Source organism: Euprymna scolopes, chromosome 8 (assembly GCF_053919585.1).
Source record: "Euprymna scolopes isolate OS-2025 chromosome 8, ASM5391958v1, whole genome shotgun sequence".
Classification (NCBI taxonomy): Eukaryota; Metazoa; Mollusca; class Cephalopoda; order Sepiida; family Sepiolidae; genus Euprymna; species Euprymna scolopes.
Window position 1 is genome coordinate 47,797,611 of NC_136489.1, and position 16,759 is coordinate 47,814,369.

At 33.9% G+C, this 16,759-nt stretch overlaps 1 protein-coding gene across 1 annotated transcript in view; it reads right to left on the reverse strand.

The window, feature by feature from the left end:
* Window positions 1-1,771: 1,771 nt before the first annotated feature.
* LOC145283551 (putative ATP-dependent RNA helicase DDX41) overlaps window positions 1,772-16,759 on the reverse strand; it is an 87,831-nt gene continuing 72,843 nt past the window's right edge. Inside the window, exons 10-15 of the mRNA XM_080132434.1 lie at window positions 15,318-15,521; window positions 8,725-8,821; window positions 5,833-5,982; window positions 4,308-4,379; window positions 3,479-3,589; window positions 1,772-1,975 (exon numbers count right to left, since the gene is read on the reverse strand). Of these exons, the coding sequence (XP_079988560.1) occupies window positions 1,839-1,975; window positions 3,479-3,589; window positions 4,308-4,379; window positions 5,833-5,982; window positions 8,725-8,821; window positions 15,318-15,521 (771 nt within the window). The 3' untranslated portion in view covers window positions 1,772-1,838. The remainder of the gene's footprint in view (window positions 1,976-3,478; window positions 3,590-4,307; window positions 4,380-5,832; window positions 5,983-8,724; window positions 8,822-15,317; window positions 15,522-16,759) is intronic.

Genomic DNA, 16,759 nt, shown 5'->3' on the forward strand with positions numbered 1-16,759 from the left:
TTGAATTTTCCAGTCCCAGACAATCTCTTCTAAGCCTGCAAGCTTTTCAGCAATTAACAAAGATGAGGATGGGTTGATTATCAGATGATAGGAAATTATTTGGTGCCCAGTGTCAGCTGTGCACGCATAATTTGTGGATTACAGTGAGGAGATAGCTCTTGAGGAAGGTAGGTCTACCATTGTTCAGGAATGTTCCGTTGTCATCAAGAACAGATTTTGCCAGTCTCTTTCTTCTTTCATCGCTCCTCGTCACCTGATTTCAGCTAGTTTCAGGATTGAGTCCCATGTCTTGCACTCTTGTCAAAACTAAAGGGAATTCTTAGTCAGTATAGACCAGTTGCTGATTTTTAGTGTTGGTTTTTGACAGGAGGGATCTTCAGATGTCTTTCTTTAAGGAAAGAACTTTGACCGCCACCCCCTTGTTTCATCTTGGATGATTCTGTCTCGTCCCACCACAGTGGTATACTTGTTCAGCTATCATGTCATCTTTCAGTACAAACTTTTGTTTTTTGGATCCATGATCTACACGAGGAGGTAAAGTATCTTGTCATTTTTCAACAAAATGATCTTAACTTGTGTCTTCCAATTCACATGTTTAGCAATGAAATTTCTGTTTCAAACTTAAACAATATTGACTGACAGAGCCTCTTATAGAGATGCTTAGACTCATCAGGTTTGTATTACTGTACACATAGATTCAAAAAAGTTGTCAAAAAACAAATATATAACAAATAAATGTTATCAAAGGCAAGATAAGTTATTTTTCTACCTAACTGGGTATGTTTTTATTTAATGTAACATATTTATTCAGCTGAAAAAACATACAATGTTTACCGATGTATTGGAAAATTTAAAATGGTGCCCGAATCTCTTTGACACAGTATGTTTGGGAAAAGGAGTTAAAAATAAAAAACTAGACAAAATACTGTTTGTTGCCCTATGTCACAGTAATATATATTGAGCGAGTTTTTAACAGTATTTTGTCTAGTTTTTTTATTTTTAACTCCTTTTCCCAAACTTACCGTGTCAGAAAGTCAGGCACCATTTTTAACTTTCCAATACATCAGTAAACACTGTTTTTCAAGTTGAATAAACATGTTACATCAAATAAAAAAACACTCAAAAATGATCCAATTAGGTAGAAAAGTATCTTGCCTTTGCTAACATTTGTTTTTTGACAACTTTTTCGAATCTGTGTACAGTAATACAAACCCGACACATCTAGTAACTCTAACTTGCTTTCACCTCTTCCTCCACAAAACATGATACAACACTAACAGACTCAGCAAATTCTTGTTCAGAATTCCCTGTATATTAACAAAAACAAGACATAAAATCGAAATGATGTACAGAAATTGATCAAGTAGATTTTTCTTTTTTTTTTAATAAATCGTTTTTAAGTGATTAATGGGAATTCATAGGCATTATATCAAATCTAGTAAGCATGAATTATTCCTCTTGTTTCTTGAGATTTTAACATGCAAAACAGCCACTCTTTGGATATTCATAAAATTTTATTTTATTTAAAAATGAAACTACTTAATCAATTTACATTTTTTTCTGTAATATGTTTTTGTTTTATCATGGGTAGATTTTTCTTCATTTAAATTAATTTATGATAATTAAAATATAGGAGGAATTCTGGACAAGAACCACTTAGCAGTTTAAAAATTGCAAACAAACATCGTCTGCACCCTGTAAATTTATTTTGGGTGAAACTTTAAGAACATATCACTACTGTTAAAATCACTAAGTTTATAAAACAAATAAATCCTATATTAATTATAAATTTTATTTTATAAAAAAAAAAAAAAAACGTTTGTGGTTGATTGGTAGTTTTACCAATCTGCTGCATTGTGTGCTAAGTAGTCTCTTCGGCCAATATTCTGGGCCTGTTTGGTTTGGATTGCCTCCAATTTTGGACAGTCAGCAATTCGATGACCAAGACCTCCACAATAAGAGCAACCAATTTCACCTGAGAAAAAAAGAAAAAATTTATATATAATACAAAATTAAATACATTTTTGCTGAACCTTTTTTTTGTAAATCTATAAAATGATTTTATTTTTAAATACAGGTGCAACAATAAATTATATTTTGTAGAGATTAAGAATTTGGGTGCTTATTCAGAATAGAGATGTTTTAAACCAACGTATTTCAGGTGATAACATGTACTAACGTGTCAAAATTCTTATAAATGCCAACAAGCTACATGTGCGTGGTCCCCCTCTGGTGTTGCATGTGAGATGACGCCACAAAATAGTAAAGAAATGATGAATGTGAGAGGTGTGAAGGGCCAACCTTGCCTTCACATTTTTGCCAAGTTTAGAAAAATCTAATGGATGGGGCAAAAGTTATGGAGTGAAAAGTATCATTTTTGCAATTTTGGGGCATTTTGAGCTCCTGGGAACGCCGAATCCCAATAAAAAAAAAAAAAAAACGTATATTTGAATTCAGTACTATGGAAAACCACTATCTAGACATAAATATCAAGTTTTTGAGTAATATGAAAAAAGAGCTCCAAAAAGGCATGTTTTTTTTTTTTTTTTTTAGCCATAATCCATACCAAAATTTTGCCAGTGTCACCTATACTGAATTTATATCAAGAACAATGGCCTCCACATTTTGGTCGAGTCAGGAAAATTTAATGGATGGATCAAATGCTATGGGGCAAAAAGTGCCTTTTTGGGATATTTTTTTTTTTACCTCTTTTGAGCCTTTGAATATCTCAGTGTAAATTGAAAACAGTGCAGTTTCAGGCCTTAACACATGTATATATGAGTTGACTAACGTGAAAAACCACTATATAATCAAACACATCACGTTTTTGCTGAGAAATACAAAAAAAAAGAGCCACAAAAAGGGGCGTTTTTTAGCACTATAAATCCCTGGGGACGTGAACCAGAATTTTGCCAGCGCCAACCCATACTGGATTTATATTTAGAACAATGGGCTCCATATTTTGGCCAAGTTCCAGAAAAATCTAATGGATGGATCCAAAATTATGGGGCAAAACGTGTAATTTTGAAGCATTTTTTACCTCTTTTGAGCCCCTGGGAACGCAACGGGAATTTTTGCAAAAACGTTTTCTTACTGTGCACATCTATTATTTGTAGCACAATTATAAAAGATAATGGACAGTTATCTGGCAATTGCCGGGATTAACAGACGCCACTGAAAACAGGTCCCTCTCCGATAAATTGGGAGACCAAAAAATGATTTGGTAGAAAACTACAAATAAAAATAGAATTTATCAAATTTATTGACTAAACAATCATAAAATCTTAGAACGTAATGGATTTTTTTTGTTAAAAATACATCTAGCACATCTTATTTTGGATCATTTTGTAGAATATTTGGAATTTATATTAATTTTGACATGACATGTAAGCATGTATTAATGCTTTCACCTGAAATGCATTGATTTAAAGCATTACTAATCTGCACACGCAGCAGAATTTATTTAAAGAAGACTTACCTCCAATATCAAGGTATTTCTCGCTCTCGGATTGTAATGTGGCCAAGAAAGGTGGCACTTTCTGTTTTGCTTCCATCAATAAATGTTTCAAATCCAACAAAATTGATTTGTCTGCAGAAAGAAATTTAATCAACATTAAAAATTATTTTTAAGAAAAAAAGAAAAAGTTATTAAATGCTACAATTGCTTCAAAGTGTGACAATTGTCTGATTGAATGGTTTCAATATTTTCATTCCAATCACATTTGTCAGGTAATGGTATTAAAACTATGAAAGGCTTTTTAGTTGCTTTAGAAAATTAGATTTTCATTTTCAGTTTTTATCCAGAATTTCCCTTACATTCAAAATAAATCTATATGATGTACATACCCATGAGAAAATGAAAATATCATATTCCAAAACTCACATAAACTGGCGAAGTAGTTCTATTTTTCTAAAAGTTAATTTCTAAGTGATTAAACAAGAATTTGTAGGTATTATAACATAAATCTCATAAGGTTGAATTGTTGCATTGTCTCCCCTTCTGTAGATGGTTTTTAAAATGGTGGACAAGACAGACGTTCTTCAGTTATACATAAAATTTGATTTTCTTTATAAAAATAAAAGTATTGTGATTTTTGGATTATATTTTCGTTTCATCATGGGTACGTACATCAGCCAGAATTTCCTTTACTTTTGTTTTTTAATACAAGGGGAGTTCTGAACAATAACCTCTTTTTCTTCAATATTAAAATAAAAATTTAAATTCAGGCTTAAATCTCCATATCTATATTTTTAAATCTAGAAAAAAATGAATTTCACTGAGAAATGCAAATGTCTTCATTACTTACCAACTGTTTTGTTAATAAACGTTGTTGCTATGCCAGTTTTCCCACGTCTGCCTGTACGCCCAATACGATGAACTAAAAACAAAAATATATTTTCAGCTACACTCACAAAGAAACAAAACAAACATGTAATCATAAGTACTAATAGGATATACAGTGAAAATTCTGAAAAGCCAAAATTTTATGAAATGTAACAATTTCAAAAAACTACCTATTGGCTATTAATTTAGCTCTAAGTATATTCTTCATGTAAGATATCTTTAATATAAATCTACTCTCGTTTTCAAAACTAATAGTTTTCATTTAAATAAGTTCCCTTGAAAAATACACTAATAATTTTATGAAAGGATGTTTTTGTTTTTTTTTTTTAAATTAAATCACTTTAATGAATTAATGTTAACATCGATAAAATTGTGTGTGTGTGTGTGTGTATATATATATATATATATACACACACACACACACGGAGAGCAGTATTTCACAAGACTTGATTTAAATGACAGCAAGTCGTTTTGATGATATAGATGTGATAAATGTAAAATAACTTTGACATTTCATTTATTTAGAAATCTACAAAAAATATTTATTTTTAGTTAAAAATTTGGAGCTAAAACCTATCTAATTCAGTTAACTTTGAAAACGTTTTATTTTATTTTTTTTTCTCTGTACTTTTACTGTGTTGAATTTGGATGAATTACTTCCCTTTAATTTAATGCATCAATAATGGCAGCATTATGTAAGACTAAGATTTTAAAGATTCACAAAGTAATTTGTTAAAAAAGGCACGATTTATACAAAGGAGATAGATAAGGAGGTGGAAGCCTTCGTAAAATTTCAAATACCTCTAAACTTATTAGTATTAGACACGAATTAATAAAATTAATTCCAAATCTTTTCTTTAAATATTTTAAAGATATTTTAGGGAACATAATCTGGGCACCACCTACCAATTTTGAAAATTCAAATATTTCAGATTTTCATTAAATTTGATCTGTAGTCATCAAATGCCAGTTAATCAAGATTCCCTGACTTTCAATTTCTTCAGATCCATTAAAATTAAATCTTAAATTATAAACATATTCTAAATTCAATGGATTTTGATAAAAATTGATTGGTTGTTTTTATGGCATATCAACCATTTTCAGGTTATTTAATGTTGAGTCCAATTATTTTGGAAAAAAAAGTTTTTATGTTTGAAGTTCTTCATATTTTCAAATATTTATTCATATCACTTTTTTTGTTTTATCTTATAGAGGAAAATTGTTGTTTTCAATTTTGTAGAACATGATTGAGTTTTGCATCGGGAAAGGAAAATAATAACATGAATGTTTTGTGCATTTTAGGTTAAGAAGTTGGTATCTTCAGACAACCTGATCTGGAAGCATCAGGATCAAAATTAGAATAAGGATTCTAGATACACAGTTTATTAAGCATTAATTCTAAATTTTATAATTTGACATAAAAGTAGTGCAAAACTGTTTAAGAATTAATTTTATCTGTCCTAGGATGGGTATTCTTCTAAACTCACCATAATTTTCTATATCTTCAGGCATGTCATAATTAATGACATGTTGAATATCAGGAAAATCTAATCCTTTCGAAGCAACGTCCGTCGCCACAAGGACGTCCTTTTGGCTCTTTCGGAATTGTTCCACGGATCGTGTTCTTTCCTCTTGGTCTGAAATTAACAATAAAAGTAAAACATTTACAAATCCCTCCGTGATTGTTGCATCAATATAACCATAGACTTTTTCATGTGCATCTTTTATGTCAAATTTTGGAACCTGAATCCTTTATTCAATCCACAGGGGTAGATTGTCTCCATTTCATCAGCCTCAAACAGGATTAATCAACACCATTAATCGTTAGGTCATGAGTTCATACAGATGATGGTTAGTTAAAACTATTAGTTTTAAATAAATTTATAGTGACACTTTCAATAACTACAAATAAACACTTCTACCTTGTCATAGCTGACAGAATGAGAATATGAGAAAAGAAAAAAAACAATAACATCAATGTTTGATGCATTTTTGGGCCAGGAAGCCAGTATCTTCAGATGCCTTAACAGGTATTACTGCTCTAGGCCAAAGTGGATCTGGAAGCAATGGTAACTAAGGGACAACCCCACAATCCCCAAATGAGGCCTCAAAACTGGATGTGACAAAGGAAGACTAGACATCAAAAATTTCCGCTTGAAAGTACATATATTCCAACAGAGGAGGTGGAGGGGAGATAGGTCTCTGAGCATCTGAGAATCAGTTTGATTTTTTGCAGTCAGAGACTCGTGTTTTGATTTGTACTAAATTTTCACATAAACAAACGTATACTCACTGCAAATGTTTATCAGCAGCGAGCGATCAAAAACAATTCAATAAAATATATATATATATATATTTTTTTTTCACATACAGTTTAGTTTTCATTCTTTCACTTCCCCACATAAATAAATTTTGTGCATCAAGACACAATGAGACTTGTTAGTGATTTTAAAGTTTTAGTGGTGAGATTCATTCACACATAGGTGAGACTGAAAATTTCTTCCTAAAAAATCTAAGCTAAAAAGAAATTTCTTAAAAATTGGTCGATGGACAGTCTCGATGTGATTCATTTTATGTCCCAACATCTCCTTTCTCAGTCCCCCTGACGCAAACTGCCTCAAAAACTGCAGATATCAGACGTAATGACACCTGCTTCGATCTCCGTTTGTTGCTAGGTTGTCATGACATGCATTTAATGAAATACTCTTAAAATTCATACTAGTTAACATAATCGGTGTTGGAATTGAATGACTTCGGACTGGCACATCAAGCAAATGATCATGATTTGTACATCGAATGCACACAAACACGTTTGTATGGTTGGATTGTGTGTCACACATGTCAAACTGCTATGCAAATCGATTCAAACTTTTGATTAAAATCGTTTAAAATGCAGAAATTCAACAAATATCTTTGCAAACAAAATAATTTCTTACTCTTGAAAATGATCAATATCCATAAACTTGGGGGAAAAAAAAAAACTATTCCAAAACACACACACACACACACACACACACACACGCACGCACGCACGCACGCACGCACGCACGCACGCAAGTCACCCAGCGTTACCTGGTCATAAAATACACTTAAATATGATATTTTAATTTATGCAGGTTTCGTATTTATTATTATAGGACCAATTCTCTATTGATTATTATATTGTACCCAATACATAGTAGTGATTTCAAAAGTAAAAAAAAATTAAAATACCATCAGCTAGAATTGAAACCAAGACATATATCTCTTCAGCCTTATTACCATTTGAGCTGAATAGATTAAAAAGTAACTCAGATTACAGCATGTGTAGAAGGTACACATTTAGTCAAGTTACACCTGCCAAGTTCCAATTTTTTTTTTCAATTTTGATCCCTTAGCAGCTACTTTTACCATCTACAAATCAAATCGAATTTGTTCCACAGATCCAAATCCCCTATAATATCAAGTTTCAAGTCTGTGGACTAAAAATTCACAAAGGAGTTTGGAAGAGACCATTCTTCACACAGACTGACAAAGTCACTTATATCTGTGATAATAGTGAAAAAGTCGTAAGATTGTACATACTAGAATTGTCTGCAAGCACCTGTAGCATAGTGGATAAAGTACTTAGTAAAATTCACTTGTAAGTTACATATATCTGGAGGTTCACTCAAAATACAACTGCAAATTATTAGAACTTCTACCCAGTCATGGCTGACAGAATGAGAGCATGTTATCGTTGTGGATTAAATAACGGGTTCCATTCAAAGTTTGGTGCAGATTCCTGGGTTTTATAAGATACACCTAAAGAGAGTCGGAGGTTACATTGACTGAAACGTTGTGAAAATGATACTTAAGATGAGAACTGTAGTCTGAAGAATCTAATAATACAAAAAACTATTAATGTCTAGATATATGATAGATGCTGCCATTGTTTTTATACAAGACACTGACACCCCCCCCATACAGATAATTTTGATTATAGTGGATCATTAATTGTAGATTATAAGATCCACTCTTTACATCAGGCAAGTGATGAGTAATTATTGCACTAGTGTATGGTTGATGCACCACATTTCAGAGATCTTCCATTTTCCTTCTCATACATTAGCTGCCCTACCAAGACTTGATCTTGTAGTCTACCCTACTATTCAATTCATAGTTTTCCCAAGAATATTATGAATATGATGTAATAGCTCTGATCAGAATCTAACCAGACACGCCAACCCCAGTTTGTACCCGCAATCCTTGTCATCGTTTTTATTAACGTTAAGGAAAAAAAGGTTTGTATAAGATGCAGAAGATAATCTGATTGGATTTAAACCCCCCCCCCCTCTATATATAAAAAAAAAAAAAAAAGAAAAAAGATGCTCGCCAAAGTGGCATGTGCTTCCTCCTACCTTTTCCACCATGAATTGCAACAGCCTCCACTCCCTTCAACAAGAGATACTCATGAATCGCATCCACATCCTGTTTTTTCTCAGCAAATACCAACACCTTCAAAGATAAAAAATGAAAGAATTTTTTTTTTTTTTTGTTACAGAATGTGTTCATTTAAAACATTTGAAAATATTTTTCGATTTTAGTACAAATCAGTCATTTCTTTTAATTACAATTTTGGAATAAATTAAAACGTTCAATTTGGAATATTTTGAAATGTATGAAAATAGTCGACATTTCTTAAAAAAAAAAATTGATAAATAAATAAAATAAAATTTTTTTTTCATTTAATTCAATAAATGTTCCAGCAATTAATGTTTTTTGTTGTGTTACTGCGTTATTTTAATGAATTTGTTTTGATTTACCAAACAATTTTGCAGAATTTGAATAAATTTCATGATTGTTTTCCCTTGTCTCGAGTAGAACTTCAGAAAAATAAAAACAAAAAAAAATTGTCATGAGAATTTTAAATGCAGAAATGTCAAAACGCGTTTTTTTTTTACAGACAAGAAGTGAACTTTCGATACACTGGGCTGAAAGTGATGTTTGCATTTTCAATCAGAAGACCATCTTAAAGATCATCTTTCCAGTCATCAAGTTTCATAACAATCTGCCTAAAAGTAAAAATGTCTTATGAACATGTGATAAAAAAACAGTTTTTTTAATAACAAACAAGGCCACTAACTACTAATCTAACTGGAAATTTCCAATGTACCAAATTGATTAAGTGACATGCCTAGAGTCCAAGAAAGAGCCTCCAATCTAATAGGTCCCACTTTGTCAACTAAATTCCAACCCCTGTCTCATCACCACAATGTTGCATCCCTGTGGCAGATTTACAATTATTTTAATGGAATGTGCTCTGATGAAGTACTTGTGCCCCTTGATGTACATATCCCCAACAAATGCATGTAGCAACAAAATCACACCCCTTCACTAAGATTCCTAAATGCCAGAAAGTTTTCTACTCTAACAGTTTCTTCCCTCAAACAGCCACACTTTGGAATTCCCTTCTTGCTACCGGCTTCCCTGACTTTACTGATATGCAGAAGTTTAAATACAATGTAAACCAACATCTTGTTCATCCTCCCTAAGCATAGTAGCCCCTTATGTCCAAGTGGCAATATGTTTTGTTAGAAAAAAAAAATCAGCAAAAGTCATTTATGCCTTAAATAGTAAAACCGTAGTTAATGACGAACTGTTAGGAGAGAGATCAAACTCCTTGTCAGTTCATTTGTTGCATGAAGAAGCTGAGGGGACACCTGCCAATAGTCGTCTCTTGAGGAAATTATTTGCATCATGTTCAGGCCATTTTAGGAAATTCCGTGAACAAAAAATAATGAATTTCTCAAATATTTTTATTACAAATCAAATGAATTTTTTTTTAATGACAAACAAGAGAAAGAACTACAAACCAAAATGGGAAAATGTCCAACGTCGATTACATTTCATGAATTCAACAACAAATATTAAACACTAGTTAAGTTTAAGAAAAAAATGGGGAGATAAATAATAATTAATAAAATGACCCTTCTCAAAATGCAAGTATCAGAAAGTTTCATCAGATGTCTTTCTACCTTGGCAGCCGAAGAGCAGGCTTAATCGTTTTTCATGAATAGTAGCAAATGGAGAGGCATTTGTAAAGTCCATTCATGTTGGTCCCCAGAGTGACTTATCATTAACAGACTGAGAATGTTTGAAGAAATCGCAGTCCTAGTTGAAGAAAGGTCAGCTGATAGTCTACTTGTGTTGCATGTCTGATACTCTGCATAACCTCTTGTTCAGCTCCCCCTTACCTGAAACTCTTTAAAAACATGATGACAGTACAATCAAAAAATAAACAAATCCAACTTGTCTCCTCCCTTGAGGCTTGCATTCATGAACATCCGTGGGCTTAAAACTAATTTAGCTGATGTTGAAGCATTTCTCCTAACAAATATCCCGGATATCTTAGCACTAAGTGAGACTAACCTACACTCCTCAATCCCTTCTAACTACTTTAACATGCCTGGATATCTCCCACTCTCCTGTAAGGACTGACAGACACATGCATAGACTTGGAGTCTACATTCGTAACACCCTCCACTTGACTAGAGAAACAAACCTAGAAACGGACGATCAAGCCTTTATGTGCTTTAGACTAAACATTCAACATAACATTAGCTACTTTTATTTTCTCTACCGCTCTCCCACGACCCAGGACTGCACCATAATAAACAAAGTCTCTGACAGCATAGACACAGCACTCTCCCTCGACACTAGCACACAAGTACATGTATTTGGTGACTTTAATGTCCACCATAAAAACTGGCTTGGATTCTCTACTCACAGAGATGCAGTGGGCAGCTCAACACAGTTTCGCTATATCTCACTCCTTATCACAAATGGTTACGTTTCCAACCCGTTTCCCTGACCAGCAAGAAAAATACGCATCACTTTTAAATCTGTTTCTGACTACAGTTCCTGATGATTGTATAACAAATGCTGACAGCCCACTTAGGAATGGTGGTCATGCAGTGATAATGGTCAAAATTGCCCTAAACTCTAGAATCAAAACTGAAAAGCCAGTGCTCAAAACAACGAGATATTATAAAAAGGCTGACTGGGAAGCCATCAGAGATTTTATCAGAGATGCCCCATGGGGAAATATTTTTTCTCTTCCTGCTGAACAGTGCGCAAATGAGACTACTGAATGGTTCAAAACGGCAATTGAAGCACAAGTCCCCATGCGGAAATTTTATAGCAAGCCCCACTCTCCCCAATGGTTTACTTCTACTTGCACAACTGCCATTGCTCAAAGGCAGCATGCATACCGCAGATTTAACAGACATAAGTCCAGTTCAAACAGATTGAAGTATATAGAAGCTAGAAATAACGTTAAGAAAGAAATAGCGACAGCTAAGAGAGAATTTACTGAAACCACTAAAACATGCATCGAAGCACAAAAATTAGGAACTCGGGACTCCTGGAAAATATACAACAGTGTAGTAAATAATGGGCAATCAACAATTCTCCCACTAACCAACAATCACGAGGTTGTTTGCTCTGAGAAGGCTAACATACTTGCCAGTCGGTTTGCCTCAAACTCTACGCTGGACCCTTCCAACCATCCCCTATCTTACTTTCCTTTGCGCACAGATGCCACGCTAGACGATCTAAAAATCACCTCTGCTCAGGTGCATGCTATCATAAAAAACCTTAACACTTCTAAAGCATGTGGACCCGATCTCATCCCAGCTGTGCTATTAAAAAAGTGCGCCGCTCAAGTAGCTTTCCTGCCTGCTGGAAAACTGCTTCTGTAGTGCCAGTATTCAAGAATTCTAGCAAAAGAACTGACCCAGTAAACTATCACCCAATTAGCCTCCTCTCACTTTTCGCCAAAATATTTGCTCTAGTCCATCACCTTACAGATGCTAAACTTCTGACCGACCAAGAATATGGATTTAGGCAAGCCCGTTCCACAGTAGACATCTTAATTGTAATCTCAGAACGTATATACCAATCACTGGACAAAGCGGAGGAGGGTACAGTGGTAACTCTAGATATATCTAAGGCTTTTGACAGGGTATGGCATGAGGGTCTTCTCAAGAAAATCAGATCATACGGCATCACTGGAAGAATACATAACATAATTAAATCCTTCTAAGAGAAAGATCCATGTTGTCCTTGACGGTCATACATCTAAACAATATGATATAAATGTGCGAGTGCCTCTAGAGTCTATCCTTGGCCCTCTGTTATTCCTAATATTCATAAATGACCTCCCCGACAAAATTGTCCGTGAGATGGGTATGTATACTGACGACACCACGCTCTATAACAGGCATGACAGGAAAAAAAATGAACACATATCTAAAGAAATGGCAAAACACTAGAGGATGACCTCCAATCTGTAGTGGAATGGGGACAAAAATGCAACGAAATGTTGCATCCCTCTGCCTGTTCTACAAGTATTTTAATGGTGACTGCTCTGGCAAACTGCAGACACTTGTGCCCCCACAACATAGACACTCTCGACAAACCTGACAGGCAGCTAAATCCCACCCTCACACAGTAGAGATCCCTAGATGTAAAAGATCTTTCTACTCCAGTAGTTTCTTCCCCAGAACCGCTAGACTCTGGAATTCCATTCCAGGTCCCTGCTTCCCCAACTGTACTGACGTGCAGAAGTTCAAGTGTAACGTGAACGGACATCTTGCTGCCCAAATCCCTAGATAGTGTCCCAGTAGTTGTTGCCCTTGATAGTAGCCCCCTACACCAAAGTGGCAATGTGCCTTGTTTGGGATGAAAATGTAATAAAAAAAAAAAATTTTTTTAAATATGACGGGAGTTTATCTCTCCACTCCTCTCCATGATGATCTGTTTTTTGTTTGTTTGTTTTTTTTATATTTGTAGCTGTTTAACCAGAAACATTTTAAACTTGAACTTGTCAAACAATGTTTTACATTGAACATTGAAAGTAACACAAACTCATTATTACAAGCAAGTATTTTGATTGTGAATTCATCACATTTATCAATCACTATAGCTCAGCCAAGGTAGGTAACCCTTGATTCAAGGGACATAAGTTATACTCCTTAAACATTCAATGTTTAAAAAAAAAAATTTTAACTCCTTTTTGTGTCCACTTGAATGGTCATATATATTTATTGCATGACAAAATTTTCTTTGAATTTAAACCTAATTAAAATTAATTTATGCAATTATAGAGTGGTTGTTAGAAAAGCGAGAAATGTGAGGTTACAAATGTACTATCATAGTCTTGAAGGCAGGAACAAGAAAACAGTAAACCAACAAGTTTATTGTGGAAAAAATGTGTCTACAAATGCTCCAGGACGAATGAAATGTAAAGGATGACTAAACACGGACATTGCCGTGTGATGGTGCCAATGTGCACACCACAAAAGTTTCAATTCAATTTCTTCAGCAAACTACTTTTGATTTCATTGCACTCAAAAATGGTAGACTTAAATGTTTGGAAGCTTGTTCTTAACAGAAACTCAGAAATGTCGAAGTGACATAGATTGACTCTATTGATGATTTCAAAACATGTTTGGCAAGAGCTTGGAATGATATCCTACATAAGCTTAGATTTTTAAGACAAGACAACGCTATGACATGCATTTTGAGCATTTGTCAGTGTCTATAAGTCTTTGAAAAACATTATAAGAACTTCTGTTCCATAAATTTACCACTTTTCTAGCGACCATTCTGTATTTCTTAACGTCAAAAAAAAAAAAAAATGAAGAGGAGAATCTATAAAGAACGCAAATCAACCATTCTGTATTTCTTAATGTCAAAAAAAAAAAAAAAACTGAAGGGGAGAATCTATAACAAAAAGCAAATCAACCATTCTGTATTTCTTAACGTCAAAAAAAAAAAAAAAACTGAAGGGGAGAATCTATAACAAAAAGCAAATCAACCATTCTGTATTTCTTAACGTCAAAAAAAAAAAAAAAACTGAAGGGGAGAATCTATAACAAAAAGCAAATCAACCATTCTGTATTTCTTAACGTCAAAAAAAAAAAATGAAGGCGAGAATCTTAAAAAAAAAAAAAAATCAACCAAGGGAAATAACAGAAAAAAATAAATAAGTCATACACCATCCACTATGACTATTCCTACAGCTACGTACCTAGAAAACGAAATTAGTAAACCTGACATAATGATATGGGACAAGAAGCAGAAAGAAGCAACCTTACTAGAAGTTAGTGTCCCCCTAATTGTGCTGACTTAAACAGAACTGAAAGGAAAAAGATAATCAAATACTAAGGTCATATGTATGACATGAAAAGAAATTGGAATCTTAGGAAGATTTCTCATCATTTCAGTTATTATAACGCAACCAGATTCATGAAAAATAATTTCAAAATCCACCTGGCAAATATACCGATAGCACCTTCTCGAGATTCCAATATTCAAACTCAAGACCCGATATTCTCAGGCAAAATGAAATGGACTGACTATATAGAAGATGTTGCCAAATCTGCTGCCAGACTAAAAGCTTCTCACACCTACTAGTTTTAACCCCTGCATGCAATATCGTTGCCACATTTGAGCTAACTTTTCCCTCTTGAATACGATGCAAAAACATTTCTAACCTAACAGGCTCCGCACTGTCTACCAAGCTCTAGTGCCTGTTGCAGTGTTGCCTCCCTGCGGTTGTTTTACAAGTGCTACAACAGAATGAGCTCTGATGAACTTAATATATCTATATCACTCAATGTAAACATAAATATCCCCAACATACTCAAAGAAGCAAAATCACACCCCTTCACTAAAAGGTGATGCCATAAAATTTTCTACTTTAATAGCTTCTTTTCTGTGGCTGTCCATCTTAGTAATTCTCTACCTGCTTCTTGTTCTGGTTTTTACTCTAGGTGGGTTGAACCAGCTTTCTCTTAGGGAGATAGTGTCAAGGGAATATTAAAGTCACCTGTACCATTCATAAACAAAAAAATAAAAAACCTGATTAGCAGTAGGATGCCTCCTTCCCTTTATAAAAAGTGACACACTCACACACAAATAAAATAGTTATCTATCATTCTCTTACCGGTGGGCTCGTCTTTTGTAGGCACTCCAACAGATAAACGACTTTAGCTTCTTGTTTCACGTATTCAACTTCTTGGACAACATCCAAGTTGGCAGCCCCTGCTCGACCAACATTCACTGTGACTGGCTTCACCAAAGCACTTCGTGCAAAGTTTTGAATCTTCTTTGGCATTGTTGCAGAGAACAGCAGTGTTTGTCTTTGAGCCTTTTCGTGTTTTATTTAGAAAAACAAAAAAAGTGAACATTTTTAATAACAAAAGTCAAACTTTGAAGAAAGACAAACATTTTCAATAACAAAAGAGAAAAAAAAAACGATAAATTGTTTTAAACTGAAGAATATAAAAGAATTTGTCTATCTTAAGTTCTATAAATAAACAAATAAGAATTAAAACTAAAATGACTTCATTATATCCCGGGCATGCAGCTAGTTATTTATACAGTTAAGAGTTAAAATACAAAAACAAAAGCATTTACACGATTGAAAAAGAAAAAAAAAAAAGAAAAGGTGAAAAGAAACACAAAAGAAAAAAATGAAAAGAAAAAAGAAAAGGAAAAAATAAAAAGAAAAAAAAATAGAAAAAAATGAAACAAAATTAAGAAATATTTAAGGAAATGGCTAAAACCTTAGAGGAAAACCTCCAATCTGTAGTGGAATGGGGACATAAATGAGCGGTAATATTTAATACTGCCAAGACTAAGCTTCTTTCCTTTAAGAAATCTTTTGAGAAATCTTAAGCACCGATAGCCATGGCTAATGATATTCTACCTGAAAGCTATTCGTTCAAACTTCTCAGTTTAACGTTTACAGGGAACATGAATTAGAACAAATATATCGAGGGCATTGCCAAGACTGCTGCAAAGAAGGTTGGTTCTCTCTATCATGCTATAAAGTTACTTATGTCTGAGCATATCCTGTATTTCTACAAAGCCACCATCTGCTCATGCACTGAATATTGTTGCCACATTTGGGGTGGTGCATTTGCTACTAGTCTTTCACTTCTAGACAGGGTTCAAAAAAGAGTGGTCAACCTAATAGGTCTCGTATTGTCAACCAAACTTCAACCTTTGATGAAATGCTGCATCCCTGTGCCTATTTTACAAGTATTTTAATGGAAGGTCAACCAACTAATTTCAAGCCCTTGTACCCTCTTGACATAAATACCCCCAACTAACCTGACAAGCAGCAAAATCCCACCTTTACACTGTAGAGATCCTTAGATGCTGGTAAACTTTCTACTCAAATAATTTCTTCCCTCAAACTGCTAGATTTGTAATTCCCTCCCAATTTTCTCTACCGCTCTCCCTCGACCCAGGACTGTACTCTTATAAACAAAGTCTCTGACAGCATAGATACAGCACTTTCCCTCGACACTAGTGCACAAGTGCATGTATTTGGTGATTTCAATGTCTACTACAGCAACTGGTTTGGATTTTCTACTTACG